This window comes from Vidua chalybeata, chromosome 2 (assembly GCF_026979565.1).
Source record: "Vidua chalybeata isolate OUT-0048 chromosome 2, bVidCha1 merged haplotype, whole genome shotgun sequence".
Lineage (NCBI taxonomy): Eukaryota > Metazoa > Chordata > Aves > Passeriformes > Viduidae > Vidua > Vidua chalybeata.
The window spans coordinates 33,248,971-33,274,350 of record NC_071531.1 but is presented as its reverse complement, the minus strand read 5'-3'; the positions used below and the strand labels follow the sequence as shown (position 1 = coordinate 33,274,350).

Genomic DNA, 25,380 nt, shown 5'->3' with positions numbered 1-25,380 from the left:
GGATCAAAGCAGCACCAAGGCCTTGGTGGGCAGCTGAGTCATCCACTGCACACTGGAGGGTGCAGCCAACACAAGATGATCCATCAGAAACTAACTGCAACAAGCCTGCAGGAATGGGAAACCATTATGTGCTGATTCTTGGAGCTACTTGGAGAGAAAATGCACTGCCACAGGCTTTCTTGGCAGTCACCTGGTGGGTTACCCTCACACAGCAGGATGAGGACACACAGCTATTCCACCTGCAGATGGAGGTGCACTAACATTGAAACCTGTAACATTCCAAGAGCAAAAATCTGTGTTTAAAATACAACTGAGATACATCACAGTTGTTGCAGCACATACAGGCCAGAAGTTAAACGCAAAAATGCAATCCAGTGAGTGAGTTTTCATTGACAACAGGCAGTGTGAAGAAATTGCTATAGATCTTCCCTTTCCTTCATATTTGTAAAAGCAGTGGCTCTTGGGGCATGTGGGCCTGCCTTGCCTCTCTGTACTCTGGGGGAGGTTGGTTCTGGAGGAAGTATGTGCAGGTTGTGCTTTATACACAAACAGACAAGAATGCCCAATTTCCTGTCATCGTGGATGTCCCCAGAACAGGTCAAGATCTTCAAAGGATAGAAAAGGATATGGTTCTTGACTCCAAAATTTTGGGTTTATATTTAACAAAATGAGCAACATGGTAACAAGCGCTGGGGAGAGACTGTGGTAAATTCCACAGATTGCCACAGTTAATTTAAGCACAGCCACAGCTGAGGCCTGTTAGAAGGAAGCTGCAGATGCAGTGAGAGGTATTAATGTTTCAGTTGTTGAGAACATCATAGGACAAACAAAGCTACAGTTAAAACAGTGGTAAGACCACCAAAGGGCATTTTATGAGGAACTTTGAAAATATGTAAAAGAGACAATACAACTAGTTTAATCAGTCAAACAATACAGTGTAAGTTGCAAATGAGACAGAAGAATACTCAATAAAAATATATTAAAATATTATTTAATCATAAAATAGAATTACAACAGTAGCTTATTAGGATGAGAATCTTTTTAGCCCAGCAGAAAAAGTACCATCATATATTTCAAGTAAGTTTAAAGGGAGAAAAAAGATCAGTTTTAAAATATTCCACATATTTCAGTAGTTTTTCATCCTTTCCTGATGAAATATTATAATGGTGTTATAGTTTCCAAGCAAAAGATGCTGAACACCAGAATAAGACCTTCAGACTTGTCTTGCTTACGTCAGCCGTCTCTAATCCGTTCTGAAGAGTGTATTTAACCTGCAAATGGATACGGTGGAACTCCTTTCACCCCCAGTCCTGTTATCTGTTAAAACACAGAGAAAAAAAAACAACAGAGTGATAATTCACCATTATTAGACACTTGTTTTCCTTACACAACTAGACATGCTTTAATTTAGAGAAGGACTGTGTTCTCCAACTTGACATCCTACTATATTTTGCACACATCAGCTCATCACAGACTGGAATTTCAATGCATGCTCTTTCTCTAAAGCTCAGTAATCACAGGCCAGAGTCCGTTCCCCAAAAGCCTCTTCTCTTAGATACCGCTAAGCCTTAATTCTGCAGTTCACAATGTAACCTTCAGCATGCAAACACAAAGAACAGGGCTTTAAAACAAATCCCAGTGGAACAATTTTTTAAAGAGATAACTTTGTGATAATTAACTAGAAAGTAAATAAAAGCAGATGCTTTTATCTGCCACTGATTTAGACGTGTAAGTATTTACCCATCTTTTCCATAAATAGAAAACGCAAACAGTGTTGGGAAAGGGAGAAGTACAAAGATATGATTGCATAGAAAATTTGCACTGTCAGCATTGGCATGAAGTTGAAACCCCAAAGTATCTTCACATCTGTAAATGTGCTTAACTTTCTGCAACAGGAACAAAAAATACAAACAACAGCTTAACATATATGACCAGTGTTCTAACAACTGTCTTTTTCCTGCTTTCCACCACTGCCAACTGGAGTTTTGCTACCTGAAAAAATCAGGAGTGAAACAATGGCCTTCTAAAATGAAAGGAGAAAGTATTATTCACCTTGAAAATCCCACCAGCCTGCGGTTGCCGTGAAAGCCACTCTTTATCCATTCCATCACTGGCAGAAGTCACAAACATTTCTGAATAATCCTTTCCTCCAAAACAGCAGGAAGTTGTTTTGTCTACGGGAAGTTTCACAGTCTGGAGTCTTTTTCCTGGAGGAAAATATGCATGATGTTTCTTGTTTGTCTACTTAGAACAAGAAATTTAAACAAATTATCGCAAATAACCGTTGTAGAGCTAAATGTTCTGCAAAAATGAGAACCAGAGCTGGGGTAGGTCCCATCCTGACTGATGAGCAACATGACAGGGAGAAACCAGACTTCTGTGAACCCTGTTGTTGATGATGTATCATTTGACAAGTTTCAGTTTCAGGTATCACCAACAAATCCCACTTCAATCCCAGCTTGTCCTCTAATTAAATGCTAACATCCACAGCACAAATACATATCTGAGCTCATCATCTAGGCTGTCCATGGAGCCAATGGAAATGGGATAGAATTCCTCTCTAAAACAGGTCACATGAATCACGCCCTAGACCTGCTGACTTTTCTACTTTTAACTACAAAGGCAGCCTGGAGCGAGCAGACCTCGTGCAGCGTTACGGAGGCGTACCTCCTGCTACACCTCTACTGCCTGCGGTTAAGGAAGATTAATTCCTAGAAGCTTTTCCTGACATTTCAACAGTCTTTCAAATCAAGCTTGCATAAAATAGGGATCATGGGACATATCTGATGTTTATAAAAAACTAGCGCTACCATAAATAACACCACGCATTTATTATGCCAACAAATAACAATGGTCTTAATAACGGTAGTGAACAGATTGCCTCTAGCCCTAACCATAAGGCTGTCGAGACATCTTGCAGCAGATTTTTCCAAAATTTCTGCTAATCCTGGGCAATAATAGCCTATTCCCATTATGCCTATCTTATGTACCTGTAAGTGAATTTCTCTTTCTAGAAATATGCTAAAGCACATGTATTTCCTTACAAAATGTTTAACTTCTCTGTTCTCCCAATTGCATGCATAAAGGGCCTGGTCTCCTTACAGTAATTAACTTTAGTGATGTGTTGAAATAGCAGGAAAGTAAATTTGATGCTGGGAACCCTAGAAATTGACGGACACCAAGTCTGGGAGAAAATTAGTGGGAAGGGCATTCAAAAGGAAAAAACATGGACTGTAGGAAAAGAGGCATGAGCCCCAAAGAGAAGGGGATAGACCCTGGTTGCAGTTGTAGAGTGCTCTCAGTGGAAAACAGCCTGGAATATATAATTTACAAAGCTCTGAGGTGTCTCCCTAGAGTTTCAAGAAAATCTGCACTTGGCTGCTCTACAGTCTATCTGAAGTATTACTCTGTGCTTGGTCTCTATAGGAAAGACAAATATAGCAAATCTTTCTGACACTATAAAAATCAAAAGATATTAAAAACAATCATTAGGAAGAACTATAAAATATTTAATTGCAGTCTAGATTGGACATTAGGAAAAATTTCTTTACTGAAAGGGTTGTCAAGCATTGAAACAGGCTGTCCAGGGAAGCAGTGGAATCATCATCCCTGAAAGTATTTAAAAACCATGTAGATGTGGTATTTATAGACATGATTTAGGGGTAGACTTGGCAGTGCTGGTTGATGGTTTGACTCCATGACCTTGGAGGCCTTTTCCAGCCTTAATGGTTCTAGGATTCAAATTTAAAGAATAAAACTCACTAAGTGATCAGAAGCTATGACAACACTTGGTAACATGTAAGCTAGGCATCCCTTGAGTCCTTTGCAAACCCCATGGGATCAGCCATTAGCCTTTCCCTGTAGCATACCCTCCATCTAAAGGCAACAGCCATCTCTGCCAAAGAAGCCTAGACCTGAAAAGCTGCTTCACCCTGAACCTCAAAACCTTCACTTAGGAAAGATGCCAAACAAAAAAGTTTCCTGGTCCCGTTGCCCTAAAAACAAAGTCCAGGCTTTGTTATCATTGAAACCTGAAAATCCCTCATGTGCTTTAGATGAGCTCTTTATTGGTGGATGTATCTGCAACTGGCTGACAGCCATTCAAGCCACACTTAATGGCTATTGTGCATTAAAAAAAGCTTTCATAGAATTCTCTTCAAACCTGAGGGGGTTATCTCCCTAAATAATTACAGTTCATTCAGAATTCAGCAAATTGCAGATTATAGATATTATTTCAAAATGATAGCATGAGAGGGCAGGTAAGCATGAGATATTCACAAAAAAAGGTGGCTTTTTTTTGACATGGACACTTACCCTGTGAAACTTCACAACACTGTTCTCTGCAGGTGCAATGACATGGGTGAGGGGGAGACAGAACAGGTTTATGAAAGAGAAGCACGCTGAGAAATGTACTACCAACACATCAGTACCTCACCCATCTGTGAGCATAGTTAAAGACTGGGAGTGCATTAGGGATATGTACTCTACCATCAATATTCTTGCTATCCCTACACATCTGCTTGTGGACACTATTCCTTCTAGCTTTCCCATATAAAGACACCTCCAAAAGGGAGAAGGAAAAGGAAAATAAGCGAAAAAAGAAAGGAAAATAAAAAAGGTCAGGGAGAAAAAGAAAAGGCCAGGCACGAAAAAGGTAGAAACAGTGAACCAGAGAGGAAAAATTATTGAATCTACTACCGCAGGAGAGTATTCAGAGGGTTGGTGGATGTCACCAAGGAGTGCTCTGCCCACCACAGTGAGAGGATGTGGGTCCAAAAACAAGTCCCAGCATTGCTGGCATCTCCCAGCTGGAGTTTCCTTTTCCTAGAGCTGGGGTGTAGACTCTGCAGAACTGGAGAAGTCCTACAGGTTGGCAAGATTTGGATGGGTACAGATCAAAAGGTGAGGGGGAAAGCACAGCCTGAGCCTCGAGCAGAGGTCTCCAGCAGAATCAGAAGCACATGTGCCAGGACCTGTTGCATGCTGCACACAAGGCACTGGCGTCCCTGAATCCACAGTCCCACAAAACCCCAAGCCTTCTGCTAGGCTCCAGATGCATCCCCCTGCAGTTGCTCTTCTGCTGCATGATGCAAACTTGTGCTCTTTGGGATCTGACAAAATCATGCTCCCATTCTCACCCAACGGCCGCTTGCAGCCACTGTGGTTCAGTTTCCCTTAAGTGCTTTACATGTGTTTTCTGCCCAGAGTAAATCATCCCTGGCACATCACTAGAGTCCAAATGAGAGCAGCAATGAAAAACAGACTCAGAGAATGGGCACACCCAAGACATTACTGTGGGAATGATAAAATGCTGTGGAATTCATGAAACATTTTTTAATTATTTCATTGCATAATTGATCGTGCAAGTAACTTCCAACAATAAAAAAGATGTTGCTGGCATCAGCATCCCATGGGAGTTGTAATAAAATCCAGCAGGCTGCCCAAAAGAATACACTAAGCTGAAGAAACAAGACTCAAAAATGGTTTAAGTCATCTTTCCCATTTATCAATGAGATAAACACTGGTCTTAATTTTGGAGGATGCAAGAGGATGCTAACTCAAACAATTCACAAGCAGAATGATGGTCTCTGTAGTGACTTTATCTTTTCCAATACAACAGATGCTGGGAACAAAGGAGACATATTTACGAAGGTAATTTTTGAGAGCAGGGACATAAAATTGTTTGAAATGATAATAAAAAAGCAAAAAAAAAGCAAAAAAGCAAAGTTTTTTAAAAAGAGCAGATACACCATTTCTGTGAGGTGAAAAAACTCCACCCCTCACTCTTTGTTTTTATTTCTTCTTTTGGTTTTTTTTGTTTTGTTGAACATAAAATTCCAGTCCATCTTTGCAAGGACTTACCTGTCTCAGGGTCAAGGCGAATCACTCTCCCACCATCATAACAAGCCACCCAGAGTTTGCCTTCTGTGTCAATGCACATCCCATCAGGAATGCTCTCCTCTTTTTCCAGTTTGTATATACTCCTACGGTTGCCTGCAGCATAGAAGAACCACAGAACTGAGACATTTGTTAAAATTTTTATCAGTCACAGCCCAGCAGAGTTATTTGTACTATTATTTTCAAAAGCTGTGCTGAGGCCCTGAGTTTTTTTCCCATGAAAGAAACAGATTATGTCTGCTGCCCTGTTTGTTTCCCGAGACAGTTGTTTCTCAGCGTGAAAGCCTGTGAATCAGTCTCTATCCATTGAAAGTATAATCCTTCTTTCTGGCATTCATTTCTAGTGCAACACTCGTGTTCCCTACTTACAATATTAAATTAATAATGGAATAAATTAATGTTAGATACATTCATAAAATTAATTACTCGTTTTAAAAGCAGTCTGAATAATTTCAAGTATGGCTTGCTCCAGCTGGAGACTTTTCAAACAGTTTGCTGGAGCGTGCCAATAATCACTGTTTCAACACAAAACTGACCTTCAGATCTACAAACTGAGAGCTTACATAAACACAGAGTTGGGGGGGGGAGCGGGTAAAGCATCAATTTCAAAGGCATACTATTGACCAAAAAACAAACAACTCTATCTGAACTTTTATCCACTATTATTAAAGAAAATTAAACCCAACTTTCCAACATTGTTTATTTTATGCTCTGACAACTTCAATGCTTCTCATATGCAGCAATATTTTTAATGAGTTTCCTTTTTGCTGCTGGGGATTGTCAGACTGCCCACAGAAGAGGGAGTGAGAATGAGTGAGAGAGAGAAGTACCCTATTTCCTAGGGAAAAATTCAGTTGTAAGCCATAAGAGAGAGACATTAGGACAAAGTCCTACATTCAAAATTACTTTAAATTCAGAGTTTTAAAACTAAACATCAAGTTGGCTGGGTTCATTTAAAGCAAAATATTGCAGCCCTTGTACTCAAAAGCAAATTACTAGTCCAAGTCACCGGAATTTTTCTTTTGCCCAAGCTTGTAGAAGCCCTTAAGGCTTTGTTTTGTTTTAAATTAACGAAGGAAGCTTTGAGTTACTGCTACTGTTGTTGCCTTGTTCTTTCTGCAGAATCTTCCTTTAGTAGACTGTGTTTTAAAAAACAAAACAGGATGAAGAGTGAAAAAGTATCTAGAGAAACTGGTAGAGGTTTTGTGCAAGACTACAAGCTTGCTGTCACTTTGTGCTGCCAGTAACAAGAAACATGCAGCACAGGAAGAGACAGATGAGATACACTTTGTCAGATATGCCTTGTGTTTAGTAACAGTAGTACAGATTACTACTCAAACTGACAATTTAAAAACTTTAAAATATTACCAAACGACCCTGACTGGTTTGAGCCAGGAGCCTACGCAGGCACAGACAGAGGTTAATATGGCTTCTGTTCATCCCCCAAAGCTCTGATCATCTCTGTGTAGAACCAGAGCAGAAACAAACATCACAATCTTTAGGCACAAACAATTATTTTAGAATACAACCATTCATACCAATTTTTCCAGTTTGGAGGTCATAATCAAAGGCATCCACTGAGTAGGACAAGCTGTCAATGTAAAAGAAGGTTCTGTGATCCAGCGACCAGTCCAGTCCATTAGAAATGTCCACCTGGTCAAAGTGTTTCACCACTGAGAGGTCAGGGAAGAGCGTGTACAGAGAGCCCTGGTGTCTCTCCAGCACGGCAGGACGAATCTCCTCTGCCATTGTACCTGTGCAGAGCCAAAAGGGAAAAAGCAGGTTCAGAGCAAATGGACTCTTCTCCAGGTTTGGGGGCAGCCTCTCACTACACAGGTGATCACACTGCCAGTGTAGAAGGGGTCGCTTCTGAAATTTGAGGAAGAAACTGAGTTAAAAGCAAAAGAAAAAGACAGACTTCCAAAGTGCTTGCTTTCAGCAGATGGTGGCAAAACACAGCCTTTGCTCTTTTGAACGTTTCTGCAGCAGAAATGATGTGCAGCATGATTCCTGCATAATGTTTTATTCAGTCATTCATATATTAAGACAGGTGTGGCCAGCATTTAACTTAAAATAAATCTTAATGCCTTGTAGAGCTGAGAGAGTGGAAAAAAAATTACCTCCTCCCTCAGAATGAGTCTTACACTAAAGCCTCCTTTAAAGCAAATCTCATCTTTACACGTTGCAGTTGGCAGCTGAGACTGGCTCTTGAGAGGCTGGGTAAATGCAGGTTAAGGTAGGTCTTGGGACTGAATGACACAGCAGAAGCACAGAATGGTGTCTTAGAAATCAGGAGGACAGCATCACAGCTGAGGCTGGAGGGTACCTCTGGACATCATCCAGGATCACCCCCTGCTCAGAGCAGGGTCAGACACCACAGGTTCCTCCCACCAGTGTTGGGTGTTGAAGATCTCCATGGATGAAGACTCTGTACTCTCTCTGGACAACCTGTTCCACTGTCTGGTCATCCTCAGTAAAAGAGTTTTCTTACGTTCATACAGAATGGGCTGAGTTTCAGTTTGTGCCCACCCCTTCCGGTCTTTCAGTGGGCATCACTGAGCAGAGCCTGGCCTCCATCTCTTTTACTCCTTCCTCAGTCAGGTATTTATACATACAGGTGCAATTGCCTGAGCCTTCTCATCTCCAGGATGAATAGTCCCTTAGTTTTTAGAAATAATATTCTGAGCTACAGAGAACAAACCACACAATATAATAAATTTCCCACTGGAAAAATATTTTCTATTGGCACCCTTCCAGTATTCAAAACAAGCAGCTGACAGGAAAGAGGCAAGGCCAGTATCTTAAACTAGGCAGGCTTCGAGCAGTCAGTCTCTTTTTAACAGATTACATTGTGCCCAGGTGATATAAACAAATTTGTAAATGGATTTAAGCTCTGTTTGAAGAAAACAAAAAAAAAAAATCCCCACCATTTAACTATGAAGGAAAACTTGCTGCATCTACAACTGATCACTGCATTTTATCACCAAAACCCAGCAAGCACCAGAGGGAAGAAAGAGACTGCAGCATACCTGCAAAATACCTCCCTGCAGGATCCACCTTGCCATCATTGAATCGGGTATTTGCTTTATCCTTGTCTACTTGAGTAATGGTGGTTACCAGCTCCTCTTTCCATTTCAAAGCAGCAAACCTGGTTCCTAGGGTGATGACATAATCCCCAGACTTCCGGAGAGCCACGGAGCTCACAGGAGCATCTGGAAACAGGGTGAAATTGAAAAGTGAGATGTGCTCTGAAGAGACATTTCTTTCCTATCCACTTTAGACATGCCAACTGAATTCAGCAAAACCACAGGCAAAAGAAACAACCTACTTTTCTACCACCAAAACTGATGTTTAAATACATAGAAACAGATTATGTCACGTGAACTTGAGTATTACCACTGCTACCAGGAGCTATAATCATTACCAGCAACTAGTTGCGCTAGGTGCTTTATTGGAAAAAAAAAAAAGTATAAAAAGTGGGACAGAAACATATGCTTTTTACAATAGCTTACTGTGTGGGTTTTCCTCTCTCCAAATTGTCACAAGAGCTCTAGAGCAACCGTGTTTATTTAGCACAGCTCCTGTGTAAATGAGCCATGAAGTGATGGAGGCAGAGTATATCTGCACTGGGACAGGTCACACTGGGCAGGAGAGACACCACCCCATACCACACTCTGCTGTGCTGCTTGAACAAACCTCCAGCAGCACCAAAAACACACCAAGGAGTGGCAGAGCTTCCCAAGAGCTAAAACAAAACAGAAAACTAGTAAATGCTCCATGATTAGTTTACACTCACTTGAGCTATTACACATAAAACCTCAATTACAAGTTATTATAAGGGAATTAATAAAAAAAAAAAACAGTGAGTGCGAAGACACCATTTCTGTAAAAGCCTACAATCAGATACAATCTAAGGAATAATAACTTTAGGCAGGGCAACCAAGTCTGGCCTAGTATTTTCTATAAATGGGACAAATCACTAATTTTGTCATTTAAAACTGAAACATTTCTTGTATTTATAGCTTTACAGGGATATAATTAGGTAATTCTTTCATGAACACTTATAACCACCACCAGCCACTACTGGGTGACAAAAGGAACTGCTCCTTTCCAGCTGTTTGCTCATGGCTCAGGATGCCCCTTCCCTTTGGAGCCCTGGCAGCAGTACCACCATGACAGAAATCCAAATGCTATTTGCCCCCAGCACTGGAGATGAACACCTGACTGCAAGCTCAGCTCTAGCAGCTGAGGCTGCTGGTGGTCTGGGCTCACTTACACTGGGGTGCCACCCCTTCCCGTGCCAGCACAGAGGACAGCAGAGTCACCTCAGCCCTGTGTGGCACCTACCACTTATAGTAATTTTGCTGCTCTTTGGATTGCTAGTAAGCACACTAATAAAAGTGGTTTTCTGCCTGTATCAGCAGCAGGGGCTTTCCTAGCAGAGCACAGGATTGCAAGTCTTGCACCCAAGAGAAAAATGACCATAAGGTCTCCCCTCCAGGCCCAGTTATGCAGCCATGGTGTTCCCCCTGTAAAGTTATAAAGGGCATTTGTAGTTGTTTCTAAGCATGGGGTTGTTACAGTTCTCTTATTAAAAGCTTTAATAGTGAATAATTTCTCTTAGTTTCCACTTTGGAAGCTTGCTACTATAAGCTCATGGCATTTTTTGGTTGTTTGGGGGTTGTTTTCTTTTTCCTTTTAATTGTGGCATTCCCAAAGACACAGCTATTAATCATAACTATTTTATTACTAAAGAGAGGAAATAATTTAAAAAAAAAAAGAAAAACAGGAGCTACTTCAGCTGCTCTCCCTTCCACATCTCCAGAGAGGCCACAAGTAAAAGACTACACTTTTGAGAGTAGATCGAATTAGGGGAAAGGCAGGGAGAAGCACATTTCCTCAGCTAAGCTAAGAGGAAGTAAGTTTGGGAAGCAACACTTCCAAAATCACTATTAGGCCTTCTCTCATCTTGAAATTGGCAACTACAGTAATTTGAAAGGCAGATAAGCCCAGATCAGTTCCTAGTGAATAATGTGAACAGCTTATAGGTAGGCAAAATTTATTTTCACCAAGTGTTATTGAACATGAGAAAATAATAAATTGTAATGAAACCACTTAAGGAGCTGTCTCCCAACACAAATATTTACTCTATCACATCCAGCAGTAAATGTGCAATCCTTTCTTAATGTGAGTTAGCACATCTTTTCCTTTCTGGAAAAAATACTTGAACCATTGAGACTCTAGCTGGTGACACCACTACCTTAAAGAAGTATCAACTTCTTAAAGCATTACTGGAAATCTTCTTTCAATACAGAAAATGTTATGAGCATTGATCATTCACATCAGAACTACTACAGACACCAACAGAAGAACTACGTCTGGGACAAAGTATGAATAAAAGAGAGCGAGCTGAGGAGAACTTACAGGGAAAAGAAATAGATCAAACATAACCCAGTACTAAAAAATCATAAGGAAAGTCCCCAGGGCTATGTCTGGTCTGTACCTAGTGCTTCCCAGTGTGCTGGCAACCGAGGAAACCCAGGCTGTAGGGAAAGGTCTCCAGATCTGAGCAGCGTGCAGCTGCCCAGGGACACAACCCGAGTCCCAGCACGCAGCTCCCACACACAGAGGAGAGTTTTCCAGCGGCTCCTTACCCACGGGAATGGCCTGTGCTTGCCTGGTGACCGGGCTCCAGCGGCACACCTTCCTACCCGTGATGTCCACGTAGAGCAGCGCGCCCTCCTTCTCGTCCCACACGGGCGACTCGCCGATCCTGCAGCCCTCCTTGGCCACGCACTCGATGCTGACAGATGACATGGCCTGCGGAGGGAATCGTCACCGCGTGTTACACCGCGGCCCCGCCACGGCCTGCGGGGAGGGAGCAAGAAAGGGAACGAGGGAAAAAAAAAAAAAAAAAAAAAAAAAAAAAAAAAAAAAAGGAGGTGGAATAATAAAAGAGAGGGGAAAAATTAAATCGGGGTGCAGGCGGGCGCAGGGAGGCAAAGGCCGCTCCGCCGCGGGCCCGCCCCCGCATGCCCGGCTGCTGGGGCGCAGCGTGAGTGCCGCCGTGTCACGCACACACAGGCGTGTGCCTGTACCTACCTACCTGCTTGTGAACACGGGAGAGGAGAGCAGCGATAATAAATATCAATAACTAATAATAACGAAGCGCGCCCCCCAGCACGCCCCGGCCGTACGTATTCCCCGGCCGTACCTATTCCCAGCACGCAGGAGCGCTCCTGCCGCCGCTCTTATAGCGGGCTGGGAGAGGGGAAGCGGCCGCGCCTTGGGTACCCCGGCAGGGGCGGGCCCCCCTGCCCGGCCGGGCCCTTCGGGATCCTCCTCCCCGTGCAGGGTCAGCGCCAGGAGAGAGCGGTGGCGGCGGTCCAAGCAGCAGCGGCTCGGCACCCACCTTCCAAGAGCTGCAGGGAGGGAAGACAGGGAGAAGAGCTTTCTTTCCCACTACTGTGGCCAAGTTACTGAACCCCCGGAGAGGCTGATTCCCGAAAGGCCTGGTTTCTCCCTGCCTTCTTGCTCTGGTGTGGGTGGCCACAGAGACTTGGCCCTGACTTCCAGCACCAGGGATCCTTCACAGCTCCTGCAGCAGCACCTTGGTTATCCAGGTATCCCAAGCTTTCAGCATGCCCTCTCCTTTTTTACTCCCCATGCTGTTTAGTCTCAAAAACTTCCAAAGGTACGAGGCAAGCAGCTGGCAACAAAATTTGCAAATACAGTTGTCTGTTGTGCCTGTGGCCACTAACAGCTCTCAGGCCTCAAGTCTCAAAGCAGTGGTACTTTTTTTATCCCAGGGCTCCTCTTCAGCATCCCATGACATATTGCCTTTTGACTTGGAGTTGGTGATCCCCACAGGGATCACCAGTGACGTCAAGTGGCTTCAGTCCCACTGCTCCATGCCTTGTGTGTGTCCACCTGGAAACTCAGGAGCACAAGGCAGCACAGGCTGGATTGCTGCTGTATTCCCACAAACCAGAATTAACTCAGCTGCTCCAAAGCTCACCTCTTCCCCATCCAGACGCTGCTTTCCAGCTGGCTTACATAGCAGCCCCATTATTCAAGGGGCACTGCACACCAGTGATCGCATAGCATCCAGCAGAGTCTTTTAGATCTCCTCTTAGAGATTTTATCTGTTCCTTATCATACACCCACCTGTTGGCAGTTATCTCCTGTTGAATATTATTTTTTATTTGGTTGCTTTTATTCATAAAGCAGGCGGTCACAGCCCTGGCTTCATTTGGTCACATTTATTTCTATTAGTGGTATCTTTGGAAAGTTCATGGGCTACATGACCTTACCAACATGTGTTTCATGTAGGCTTCTTCTGATGGAGTACTGATGTGATATTCATTAACTTATTGTCACCTTATCTGAGCAGTTAAGACTTCTATTTTATAGGCTTCCATAGTATTCCTTCAATGCTTAGAATTGCATTAATTTCTCTTTCTGTTCTACTGCTGCATGTACAACAAATAGCAGGATTTCATCTCAGACCTGAGGCAAGCAAATTATTAGCAACAACCAATGCAGAGATACAGAAAAAAAGTGCCACATCTCTCCTTTTTTTCCATGCACTTCACAACATGGAAAGAAGATTCAGAAATAAAAAAAAAAAAACATGCAAAGAACCAAAGAGTTCATTAAGTACAATGAAGAACAATTATTGCTTCTTACAATGCTTAGCCACATTTACTGCTCTCCCATTGTTTTTGCACACTACAAGGCCTTTGGGATGCAATGCAAGAGCTTACTGAATCCAGCAGCAACAGGAGATACACCCTCAACCCACCTGAGCAGTCTCTCTGTTCCTTGCTGACTTAAGCATTTGCCAGCATGGTTTGGAGGCATCAAAACAAGCTGTGTGCTGGCACACACCTTGGGAGAAAATTAACAGCTTCTGTAAGCACTGGGTTACAACACAAACTCTGTGCTGTGTATTTGGAGCTTGGCTCTCTAGTTACATGGGACAGCACCCCTGCTTTGTCTTCTCTGTAATGGCTAATCCAAGCTTGTTGAAAGGTAGAGCAGGGAGGAATCCATGGTGGGGTGCCTTCACAGAGAGCATCAGATGAAGCCTTCTGCCAGTACAAGTTCACTGTGGGAGAGAAGAGCACAGAAGAGGTGGCTGCCAAAGATTGTACTGCCTTGTGCCTTCCCACTGGGAATTTCCCACTGTTGTACTGCAGCCAGAGTCTACTGTGTGGCCAAATCTGACTGATAGGGAGCTAACAGCACCTCTGTGGCTTCCACAGGACACACTAGTAGCTTAGCATTTATTCCACATGGTAGGAGGGAGCAGGGAAGTGGAATTCTTACTTATCTACAACCATGGAGAACACAAAGAGATCTGTGATCTGGGAGGCCTTGTAGGGTGAAGTCACAGCCTTGCCTCAGCCTGCAGGTTCCCTCAGCCTGTCAGAAGCCACTACCCTTCTTGCCAGTTCAGGAAACATGCAGCAGTTCTGGAGAACAGCCCAGAGCACCACAGAGCTGGAAAAATCCCCCCACTCTCAACAACAGTAGGCAAGAAGAGATGTTTGACTATTTCAGGTGCTATAGAGACTGGGTTTTACTTCTGTTCATTCCTGGAAAGTTCCAGTTGTTCTTGTCTTCTTTTATGAGCTTCATCCTGCTATTCCTTCATCTTTAGAGCAATCCTTGTCTTTTTTCCTTCCTTACTACTGCAAGTCCTCCTTCCTGCTCGAAGGTGGGAGAGCTCTAGGCCTTATCCATGGCTGGTACGAAGTGCAAATGCTATATATCAGCTATGTGTATTCCAAGAGCTGCCTCTGAGTCTGTCAGGCCACCTTGGCAGATGGGCAAGGTACAGCTGAGAGTGAGGACTGTGCCAAGGGCCTTGGAGCCCAAAGAGCCACTACCTCACTGCAAGCCTGATAAATCCATTAGGGCAACCAGAGTGGGCATGTGGGAATTCTCTCCTAGCACATAATATTGCATTTGGGGGTATACAGATGGAGGGACAAGCAAAAAACACTGAGCAAGGACAGAGGTAGAAACATGAAATCAGTCACTGCCATCAGTTCACTGGAAAGGAAGAGTTGGCACTGCCATGCACTTGTTTGCAGCCAAGTATAGTTCTTGGAATTGGCTTGTGTATCCAGATCAAGTTTGTTAGCAAGCAACAAGTAACTCCAGGAGAGATCAAACTGCTGAGAAGTTTCAATTGTTTACTAGTCTGGATGATCACAGTTTCGTATTTAAACATAATAAAACATTCGCCAAATACTCCCTTTTCCTGTTTGCAAATGTCTGCTTGGGAGAAGGTGGCACCAGCAGATTTGTGCCCATTGACTAATTTATGTGTCTAACACCACTGTCACAGAAGTTAATGCAGAGTGGATTAAGACTCTCAGACAGGGAATCTTTTCTACAAAGGATTGCACCAAATCATCATGAAGTCATATTGAAATATTTAGCCTTTAAAAACCAGTTTTCACAAAAATGACAATTGTGTACCCTTTACTTATTACAGTTTATTACACAGACTTCTTTCAGCACAATTCCTTCTGTACAGGCCACAGGCTCATGAAAAAGCATCTCTCACTTAAGAATAACAATGCTTAAGCAAATGTGTGACCCTTCCCACTACAGCCAGTCTCCCCAGTGCTTCATGAACACCCTCACAGTGTCGCACATACACCTCCAACTTCTTTGTCATAGGAGCACCAAAAATTGCAGGTTTCTGCTGCCTGAAGCTGCTTCACAAATCTTGAGTTCCCAGCCTGTGCCTCTCCAGATGTCTGCTCTGTACCAGGAGCAGTTGGGCAACAGGGTGCTTCAGAAAGCATTCTTCAGTGGAACACAGCCAAGACATTTTTCATTAATGCCTTACTTTTCTGGTCTTTGTACCCCATGTGACCTATATTTGCATTTTGCTTGCCTCAGGGTTAAAAAAAAGAGCATTGATATGTGCTACAGCAGCTGCAAAATTACAGTCACAACAGAGGTCATGCAACAGAGCCAGGACTTCAGGGAAAGGCAGCATCTTTCATTCAAATAACTGATCTAGCAACAGTGCTTTCAGTGTTTGCAGCTTACAGGCATGCAAATCCTTCTTCTGGCCAAATCAAAATTAAATTTTAAATTAACTGCAGATTTAGGGTGACTTCACAGAGCTTTAATTTAAGATGTTCAACCAGACAATTTGAGGAGTCTGGTTTATGTACCAGCCATTTGTAACGAGTGTAAACTACAACTTGCTTATTAATACATGCATCACCTTGCTCATCCAGCTTTTCAGCCTCTGTGCTTCCTTTAACCAGGAGAGATGTCTTGCTTGTTGTATAATGATTAATCAGGAAAAGGATTAAACAATGCCCTACTTCGTTTTAGAGGAGACAACAGAACAATAGCTGAGCCAGTTTTAAGGAGGGGAAGTGCTTTGGTCAGGTTCCATTCAATCAGATGCAAATGGAGCCTAAAATGCCAGTGACAGGGGCTCCCGAACTACTCAGCACTACCCTTCTGAGATAAGGAACAACAAAGGAATGCAAGCAGACACTGCAATTTCAGGTGAAGTGGGTGGGCTAGTTCAGAGGTGGTTTTCCCCTTTAGATGACTCATTCCCTCACCAGGGCCTGCACTCCCCAAGGTATAACCAGAGGCATTTTCCCAAATGGTATATAACACCTTTTCTTTTTATAGGTATTACTCTTGAAGACTGAAGAGCTCTCAGATGACCAGGAGATTTCTTGATCTCTTGATGGCACTTTCCTTTGAGGTTGCTGTTGTGTTAAGTTTTAAATTCTTCCTCAGGACACTGGCCCACCGATTTCATGAGCAGAACAACTCTGGAACTGCTATGGAACTGTCAAAATACAATTTGTGCCCTGCTCCCCAGTGCTCTTTCCTCCAGATAGGGTGGGTGGGGCAGCACCTAAGGAGAAACAACAGAAACCAGAAAAAAATATCTTCAGGATGTTTAAGCCAAAAGAAACCATGAAGGTGTCATTATGGAACCTACCCAGAGATTTAAAACAATGTGTATCAGATAAAGCAGCCAAGGTGAGGAGGCAGATACCCAGCTCCAAGTCTGCTGAGAAAGCAGTGGAAGGCAGGAAGGGTCTGCCCTGAAACAAAAGAAGAATCCCAGAGAAAGGGTAGGGCAAGGTGGATCCAGGAGGTTGTGCCAGACTAAAGAAGCTTACTAGAAAAAGAAATATTATCTGGAAGCTGCATACACAGAGGCAGGAAAATTAATGAGCAAACATGCGAGACTGCTTCTCCTACAACCACGTGGTCACACAAATTTATCGAAGCTCTTTGCAGAGGGGTGAACTTGAGGAACAGAAATAGTCATGCACATCCGCTATTTTCAAACAACTTACCCAACTGCTATGTAACATCTTCTTTCGGAAGTCTGTGCTTGCAGTCACTTTAATCCACCTGTTGCATCCCACTAGATGCACTCACTTGGTTAGGAGCAGAGCCTGACAGCAGTTATCCCAGAATCATCTCTGCAAGAGGGATATGCCACAGAGTTTCACCTCAGGAGTGGCAAAAGTGTTCAGCCATGAAGCTGGTGTAAAAGGATGGTTCAGAAGCAGCAGTACCAAGGCATCTCTCATGAAACCAGAGCCCAGAAGTCCGTGCGTCTTCATTTCTTCCTAAGGAAGCCGCATTGAGGCACTCCATTGTTTTCCATCTCTGCCCTTCCCCGGTATTTTTCCCTTGCATGCCAAGCTCCCTGGTTGTGCAAGCGGCTTTTGTTCCTTAATTCGCTTCAAAAGCATTTTTTTTAATAGATGTGTCAATTCCCTGCAGTGCTAAACCTTTACAAGTACTGGGATCATCCAAATTCCCAAGATCAGAATGAGTGTTTTCGCTGGATTATCTTCACAGCTCACAGAGGCAGGCTTTGGTTCCCTCCCAGGTGTCAGATCCACACCAAGAGTCTGCAGTATAGCCTGTACGTCTAGACCAGGTCACCAGAGCGACCACAGCAAAATCAAGGGAATGTTTCAGGCTTACATTTAATAGCCAAACATTTGTAATTTCCCCTTCAATCGTTTGGGATTCATGGTGCAAAGAAAACATTCCACAAGTGATATATACAAGTTATACATGAGAAACATTTCTTTTAGGGCAGAAACGTAACTGCAGAAATGATGGTGCTCAGAACCACCGTGCAGCCCCTTTAGTCCTTGGCCCATGTTATCATCAACAAGTAAGCACACTTAGTTATTTGAAAAGACTTTACAAGCCAATAGTAGCTGTTTCCAAATTAATGGGGGCACCAGTCTCCTTCCTTGGCCCTGTCTTTCCCACATCCCAGCCACAAGCAGACTGTATGTGGAGAGGGAATTAGAAGCCACCAGTCAGAATGTCACAACAAGGAAGTCTGTTGCTGGTATCTGTTGCAAGATGCCTTTAGGGAAGAAGAAATCCTGGTCCTGAAAAACAACTGACAGTCCAACACCTACTGCTTCTTCCTAGTGATGGTTTTTCTTCCCTTCTGTCTGCACCTTTACTGCCTATTCCCCTTTTTTTACCTCCTGTTTGCTTTTCAGCTGAGGGATTTGGGCTCCATTTCACCCAAGATTTCTCTAGCTGCAGTTCTAGCATGCCTGGGGCCACCTGCTCAGTCACTCCCGTCCTTAAGCCAGTGCACAGCGTTGGCTGCTCAGCTCTGACTCACTCTGCTGCTGCCAGAGCCATCACAGGCAGGAGGGTCACTGCTGCTTGCAACACCCACATTGCAAATCCCATCCTTCTTGAAGGCTGCCAGTTGAAGAGCCAGTCACAGCAGGAGGGATGCTAAGGGATCAGTTGTGCACCTAGCCCAGCACCTCTCCCTCCACCTTCTCATTTTCCCATCTTCCCTCCACAGGGAGCAGCTCCTCTGTGCCAGCAAGGTACCTCACAGCACCGGCCTGTGGGAGCAGGGGGAACTACAGCAGAAGGTCGGGTAAAACCAACGTGAAGCCGACATGGCCCAGGAACCCGCTGGCCCCACCTTGTCCTTTGCACGCAGACTGGTGGGTGTTCAGCTGCGCACGCCTGCGGGGTACAAGAAGAGGGATCAGACAGAAGGCCTGGCTACGGCTCTTCCTCTCTAACTCACTTTGTCCGACCAGGGAAAACCAGCCATACTACAGCATAAGCAAATACATTGAAAAGGAAGGCCAGGGCAGCAAATGGTCTGTTACATTTGCTCAGCTAGGCAGAAACAAAAGCCAGGCTTGCACTGTTTGCTATACACAGCAAATTTGTGCTCAGCGACTCTTTTTTGGGAGGCTGAAGGGGAAGGGTTTTCCTGGATACTTAACTTGTTACAGTATTGCTAAATCTGCAGAAATAATTTACTCCTGATAGACACAGTACTCATGAGTTTTACAACCTGCCAGACACAGAGGGTCTGAATAAATCACAACAAATGAAAATATTGTTAGCAGTTTCATAATTTAATGAAAAAGTACTTGTAAAAAGGGGACATCTGAAAAAGACCGAGTCCATCTTGGAAAATTGAATATATATATATATTTATATATATATAAAACAAAATGCAAAAACACAACAAAAAATTGACAAATAAGGTTAAGAGGTAATACTTCAAACAGTTAGCCACCGAACGCACAATAAAAACTAGCAAATGCACTTTGGGGACAATACTTGAGAACTACATAACCAAGGGCTCCTTCATATGTCTATTAAAATCATGTAAAAATTAGCAAAACCATTGCCCAGACTGGAAACAACTGAATTGATAACCCCAGAAGAGCAGAAACTCTGAGTTTTGCTGAAGCACCATTTTCCCTCCCTTCTGTCATATGCTTCCAGCCACAAAATAACAAACACTTTGCTGACCTCCCAGGTAAGTGTTCCCAATAAAAGCTTCATGAAATTTCATGGCCAGTGAGAGAGGATTACTAATAAATATTGAAGGAGAACTAAGAGAATCAGAACCAGAATACAAATGAATAGACATTTGTTTACTTATTCTGAATGACCCATGGCTTAGAACACAAAGCATTTCCCATAAAAATAAAATATGTGGAAACCTAAATTGCTACTGCATATTTACACCAAAAGAAATAATTTTGAAGATACAGCTCTAGAAAGATCAATTACACAAATATACATAAAATCAAGAAGAAAAAAAATTAATATGCATGAAGCAAACAGAGCAGATTGGCCAAATATACTTTTTAAAAAATTATTTCACTACTGAAGAGTCCTCCAGCCCCTGACCTGCTAGTCCTATTGCAACTAGGGAGATTTCAAAGTTAAAAACAAATCTGAAAATGTCGTTGCCATTTCCCAGCCTAAAAGCAATAAATTAAAACTATGAAGCAAAACCGAGCTGCTATTCAGATCCTGCAAAGTCGTCTTCATGCTGTGAGGGAAACACCTTTTTGTTTGTAGACAAAACTGAACCCTCAACAGAGCTGTACAACATGCCCTACAGAACCTATGGGTCATTCCAGCCAGTGATGTGGGGACAGAGGATGTTGCATGTTTATGAAATGTACAGCATTTCAGACAAAAATAGTGCAGTAGCTTTGTTGATCAACACAATACCATCTGTAAAACAAGAAGTTAGTTTGCATTCAAACAAAAATCCCCTGTCTTTGAAACAAACAGAAAGGGATTCATTCCCTTCTCTACTCCTCAGTCAGTACTGGCTGAAATTTAATCACTATTTAACAACTGCTGATTTTAAAGGACGTACAAAAAATGTGTTAGACTGGGAAACAGCAACTGATCCAGAGGTTCAAAAGCAGCATAATAAAATAGTAGATTTTCAGCAATTAAAAAAAACATTTTTAATTAAACCATCATACTCTAAATGATGACTTGCTAAAATTTTATAGACCTAGATGCCAGAAGACTCCTCTGCCTGTGTTCAGGCAACTAGGGTTGAAAATTTGCACCTGAAAAAAAATTCAGCTAAAATTATTTCTAATTCAGCTGACTTTAAAAATACCAGGTAAAAACACCTCTGGATATGAAATCTCAGTTTCAAGAGGAACCTGGCATCACCGGTGATTGCCTAAATGTAAGTGTCAAATAGCATTTTTCTTTAAAGTAGTACATCTACTTTTGTAAACACTATCCACAAAATTAGCCATCTGTACTTGTTAGCTGGGTAAAATATTTACAAGTGCATCCCACAACAAGCATCTATGTACAGAGATTAAAAAAACTGAAGTACTAGAAGTTGTATATTTACAAAATAAGCGAATTATTGTGAAGAGAAACACAACCTTCAGCAAAAGCAGGGAATGGGGGCACATCTAGAGGTCAGTGAGTTTGGCAGCGCCAGCTGACACCTGCTTCTGCCCTCCGCAGGGAGCCTGCAAACGCCACTGCAGTTCAAAGCCTCCTGCAGAAGGGGATCATCACTTAGTAGTCACTTTGGGCCTGATCCAGCAGAGCACACTGGCATGTGCTCGGATATCTGAGCACAAATGTTCCCGGGGGAAACCAGCAGGACTTTTCACGTGCTTAACTTCCTAACACATCCGCAAGTGCATTGCTGGATCAAAGCCATACTGCAGGTGCCATAACAACGCAGTTTCAGTGTCTCCGTTTGCAGTCTCTTGCAACACGTTAGAGCAATGCAAGGACTTCTTCAAAACCTGTCCACCACCACGAGACTGCCTCCACATGAACACGGTGCCTTGCACTTAAGCTGGCAAGGGGGAAGCAGTTTCCTGAATTTTTGCACTATTAACCACTTTGTGCTCTCCCAGATGTTACCCTCTGATAAAACACACAATTTCCACTTGATTTTGTGGATAACTGAGCTAACCTTGCAAAGACTGCAAACCAATTCACAGTTGAACAAAACTATTCTGATTTCTCTCCCCTCCCCCATCCCCTACTGCAGCTCTTCCTAAATAGGTCCTAGACTATTTTCTGGAACCTTTTGATGCTGAGCTTTGCACTGGTACACTGGAATACATAAAGGCTGAATTACCCCGTGGGGGCTTCTAATCACCTTTGTACCGAACTGTGAGATATCATATTCTTTTTGTTTCTATTGTGACAGTCTCTTCCAAAGTCCTTACTTGGGCTTTCTCTCTCTGAGCTACTTCGTCTTAACCTCACTTGTTCTTTGTTTTCATCACTTTCTGCTTCAGAGTCACTCAGCTCTAAGTCAGGACAGTACCCATCGTTGTCCTGGTACGGAGCACCTTCAAGTGCCTGCTTGCTCCACAAGCGATCTTTTGTTGCAAGTCTTCTTGTTGGCTTTTCACAGCACCGGAGATCTTCCGTGGTCCTCACCAGACTGTTGGTAGCCTCTTTAAAGGACCGGCTGAAATGTTCTATGGTGGATTTTCGGAATCCACTCTGGCTGGCCAAGTGAGCTGTGAGCACAGACTCTTGCTCGTAGGACGTCTGGCTGGAGCTGTCTCTCTGGCTCACATCTCCAGCCCTGCCCATCAGACCATTGGATTTGGACACCAGCCTTGAGTTCTCCTGCTGCACCCGCCCATTTCCAATGGAAGACTGTCCATGCAAAGCAGCCTGGAGCGCTAAAGGCTTCCCAGAAGGCTGGCTCCGGTGAAACTCCATCAGCTGCATGGGGCCAGAATCCTTTGCCTCACCCCGAGGCTTGCCGATCCCTGCCAGCAACCCATTACTTCTGCTGTCGTGCTGATACCTGGCGTAAGATTTTGCTTTAATTTCAAATGATTCCTTTGACATTGGCACACTCCGTTTGCTGTAAACAGTGCTGTTGTTGTCAGGAGAAAGCGGTCTGTTGCCAGGCTTCAGTGAGTTATTTTTGCAGTCTCCCAATGCTGATTTGGGCATTTTTAACTTCAGGGTGATCCTGGGAGGTGGGTAGAACAGTGTGCTCTCTAGTGCACTTGTCAGAGTATGGCCTACAGGAGAAAGAGGCGAGGAAGCAGAAGAAAAAGAAAAAAGGCCTTTTTAAAAAGCGTAATTTCTTTTGTCACCCATAACAAGTTTTATAGTCCATTATACAGTCATGCAACAGTAAGAATCATTTGTAAATAATTAGTGTGAAATTACTTTAGGAAACTAAGGAGAAGTTGGGATAACCTAACTGTTCCAAATTATCTACTGCTTTGGAATTTAGGTAAGCATTTAAATATTTCAATTAAAAACAACAATGTGCCCTTTTTTACAGGGCTTTAAGCCAGTGAATTGAACCAGTTTTGAGATATGACTGAAGTTGTTCCAATAAAGCTGTAAAAAAGGTTCATATTCAGTTTTGGATGAAGAAAAAACAATGCTTCAAACTGAGTTTCAATTTGGACTTAGTTCAACTCTGCTTTGTACTATAAAATTCTCTAAGCTTCAAAAGTCTTTTTACCTCAACATACAAGTTGTTCATGGTAACACATGCATACAGCACCCATTGCAAGTATCAAGCTATAAGTATTAAAAAAAACCATTTGTATTTGTAAAGACATTAAATAAACTTAGTAGACATTTCTAATAAAATGCATTTACACAAAAGCAAGAAGCTTCAGAGTGCCACTGCTTCTATGAAGTACTAGTCTGATCTAAAACAGTTAAAAAAAAAGCCCCTTATCAGTACTAACGAAACCTATCCATGTTTCAGGGGCAGAGAAAAAAAGCACAAAGACTTCACTGGTGAAGTATGTATCTTGAAAGACCAGAGAGATCTTAATTTCACACAAAAAAATAGCTGCCCTTCCTATTAAAAAAAAAATCGCAGTAACTACACTGGTATGCATAGGCTCTTCCTCTTTCCAAATGCTGTGCTCCTTATTTTAAAAAGTTGCTGTAAATGCAAAGGGCAGAGTGGGGTTTGACACCTCAGCATTCCCAAACAGTTACTAGTCCCTATTAATACCCAGAGTGCTTAAACTCTTTTTGAAGGAAGGAGAGCAAATGCAGATAACAAGCTAAGAAATCTGCGCTGCTCATGGCGTGCACAAGGCGCATGAGAAAAGCAGCAATTCCCATCAGTCACTCTTTCTGTTGCCTGAAGGAACCAATTGGTGACAGCAAGCAAAAAAGCCTTCTCAGCTGGAGACCCAACCAGCAGGGTAGAGCTTGCTGTGGGGAACCAGTGCCACACTGTGCAGCAGCCAAAACAGCGCAAAAACCTAGAGATCAGCACCAGTTCATTTCTGCTGTCTGGATGCCACGGTGATAAACAAAGGCATATACCAAAAACAGCCATAAAATAAAGAAATATTCAAGTAAATATTTTAAGCAATTATAGAGTTCTCTCTGTGTTGCTACTTTGATTGACTATGTACTTGAAGAAAATTCTTAAAGGTGTTTTTACATGTTAAAAGCACTAATCAGGAACATAAAGAGAATACACTGCTTTAGTTTAAATACAGGCAGGATTTATAAATATTTTACATTTATATTATTACCTGCAGCAATTTCCTGATTAATGAGTTGGACTTGCAAGTTGAAGACCTGTTCATGTACTTTACTGTGGGACAACTTCAGTTTCTCTCTCCTGCTTACCATGTAGCAGAGATTTCTTACCTACAGAGGAATAATAGGAGACTTAAAAGGCAATAAGAAAATAAAAAGTGTATCAACATTACATTACATTACTTGGTACATTACATTACATTACTTGGTAAAGTTCTTGTGAATATTACTGAACATACTTAACTATTAAAAAAATGTTCAGCTTGGAAAAGAGAAGGCTCTGGAGAGCTCTCACTGCAGTTCTTCCATATATGAAAAGGGATTATGAGAAAGACAGAGATACCAGAGCCTGTAGTGACAGAAAGAGGTAATGTTTTTGAACTGAAGGAGGGTAAATTTACATTGGGCATAAGGAAGACATTGTTAACAGTAAGACACTGCAACAGGTTGCCCAGAGAAGTTGTGGAGGCACCATTTCTGAAGCATGGATGGGGCTTTGAGCAACTTGGTCTCATGGAAGGTGTCCCTTGTCCATGGCAGGAGTGTTGGAACTAGAGAGTCTTTAAGGTCCCTTCCAACTCAAACCATTCTGATTCAGTTGCACATAATTCTACTTGTTTGAGTTAATAGCAACATTTTTATCTAAGGCAATAAAAAAGAGACACTGACAGTTCTTGATAAACACCTAAACGTGCTTTCAAAACACAAAAACAGCATAGGGGCTGGTTGAAAGGTATTTGCCAAACACACTTTCCCCAGCACTCAGTTCCATCTGTTCAGAACTGGAATCTCTTTACCTAAAAACAAAATTCCAAGATTCCCAAATTTATATTTGTCCCAAGATATAACAGAATAGAAAATCTTGTGGCACAAGAAATTCAGAAACTTGGAAACAGGCGTTTCAAATTATGAATCACCTCCACTCAGAAAAAGTATATCAACAATATTTGGTGCAAACCAAACATTTACCAAACAAAAAGCTTTACATGGTCTCTTGAAAAACAATAAAAAAGCCACCCTCAAGTACCAACCCTCCATCTGAGGCATTTTATGGGTTTTATATTTTTTCTTGAAGTAAGCTTCCATATCTAAAGCAGTCCTGGAAAAGAT

General features: G+C 42.6%; 3 protein-coding genes across 5 annotated transcripts in view; 1 reads left to right on the top strand and 2 right to left on the bottom strand.

Moving 5' to 3' along the window:
* Positions 1-975: 975 nt before the first annotated feature.
* RGN (regucalcin) lies at positions 976-12,218 on the bottom strand. Of its 3 annotated transcripts, none has more exons than XM_053935061.1 (7): positions 12,113-12,218; positions 11,553-11,718; positions 8,928-9,110; positions 7,437-7,652; positions 5,863-5,994; positions 2,053-2,207; positions 976-1,317 (listed from the first exon to the last, which is right to left on the bottom strand). In XM_053935061.1, the coding sequence occupies exons 2-7, from the start codon at positions 11,713-11,715 to the stop codon at positions 1,267-1,269; spliced, it is 900 nt and encodes a 299-aa protein (XP_053791036.1). In that variant the 5' UTR covers positions 11,716-11,718; positions 12,113-12,218; the 3' UTR covers positions 976-1,266. The 3 variants fall into 3 exon arrangements, with proteins under 3 accessions (XP_053791036.1, XP_053791037.1, XP_053791035.1); XM_053935062.1 differs by lacking the exon at positions 12,113-12,218 and adding an exon at positions 12,005-12,103 and having other exon boundaries at positions 11,553-11,766; XM_053935060.1 differs by lacking the exon at positions 12,113-12,218 and adding an exon at positions 12,005-12,103.
* Positions 11,931-19,248, top strand: LOC128783706 (uncharacterized). The gene is made up of 3 exons (XM_053934726.1): positions 11,931-11,953; positions 12,253-12,521; positions 18,764-19,248. Exons 1-3 carry the CDS (start codon positions 11,931-11,933, stop codon positions 19,243-19,245), a joined length of 774 nt encoding a protein of 257 aa, XP_053790701.1. The 3' UTR covers positions 19,246-19,248.
* A 68-nt stretch (positions 19,249-19,316) lies between these two features.
* The window catches only part of JADE3 (jade family PHD finger 3), a 45,793-nt gene continuing 39,729 nt past the window's right edge, over positions 19,317-25,380 (bottom strand). The window contains exons 10-11 of the mRNA XM_053935059.1: positions 24,264-24,381; positions 19,317-22,766 (exon numbers count right to left, since the gene is read on the bottom strand). Coding sequence (XP_053791034.1) covers positions 21,874-22,766; positions 24,264-24,381 — 1,011 coding nt within the window. The 3' untranslated portion in view covers positions 19,317-21,873. The remainder of the gene's footprint in view (positions 22,767-24,263; positions 24,382-25,380) is intronic.

Bases quoted from the DNA above. Each gene is read 5' to 3' on its own strand.
- RGN (XM_053935061.1), bottom strand. From the start codon at position 11,715: ATGTCATCTGTCAGCATCGAGTGCGTGGCCAAGGAGGGCTGCAGGATC. The intron at 9,111-11,552 runs GTAAGGAGCCGC...CCCTGTTTCCAG, and splicing joins AGCACAGGCCATTCCCGTGG to ATGCTCCTGTGAGCTCCGTG. The intron at 5,995-7,436 runs GTATGAATGGTT...TCTATGCTGCAG, and splicing joins CCTCCAAACTGGAAAAATTG to GCAACCGTAGGAGTATATAC.
- LOC128783706 (XM_053934726.1), top strand. From the start codon at position 11,931: ATGCCCGGCTGCTGGGGCGCAGC. The intron at 11,954-12,252 runs GTGAGTGCCGCC...CTCCCCGTGCAG, and splicing joins CCCGGCTGCTGGGGCGCAGC to GGTCAGCGCCAGGAGAGAGC. The intron at 12,522-18,763 runs GTATCCCAAGCT...TTCCCTCCACAG, and splicing joins GCAGCACCTTGGTTATCCAG to GGAGCAGCTCCTCTGTGCCA.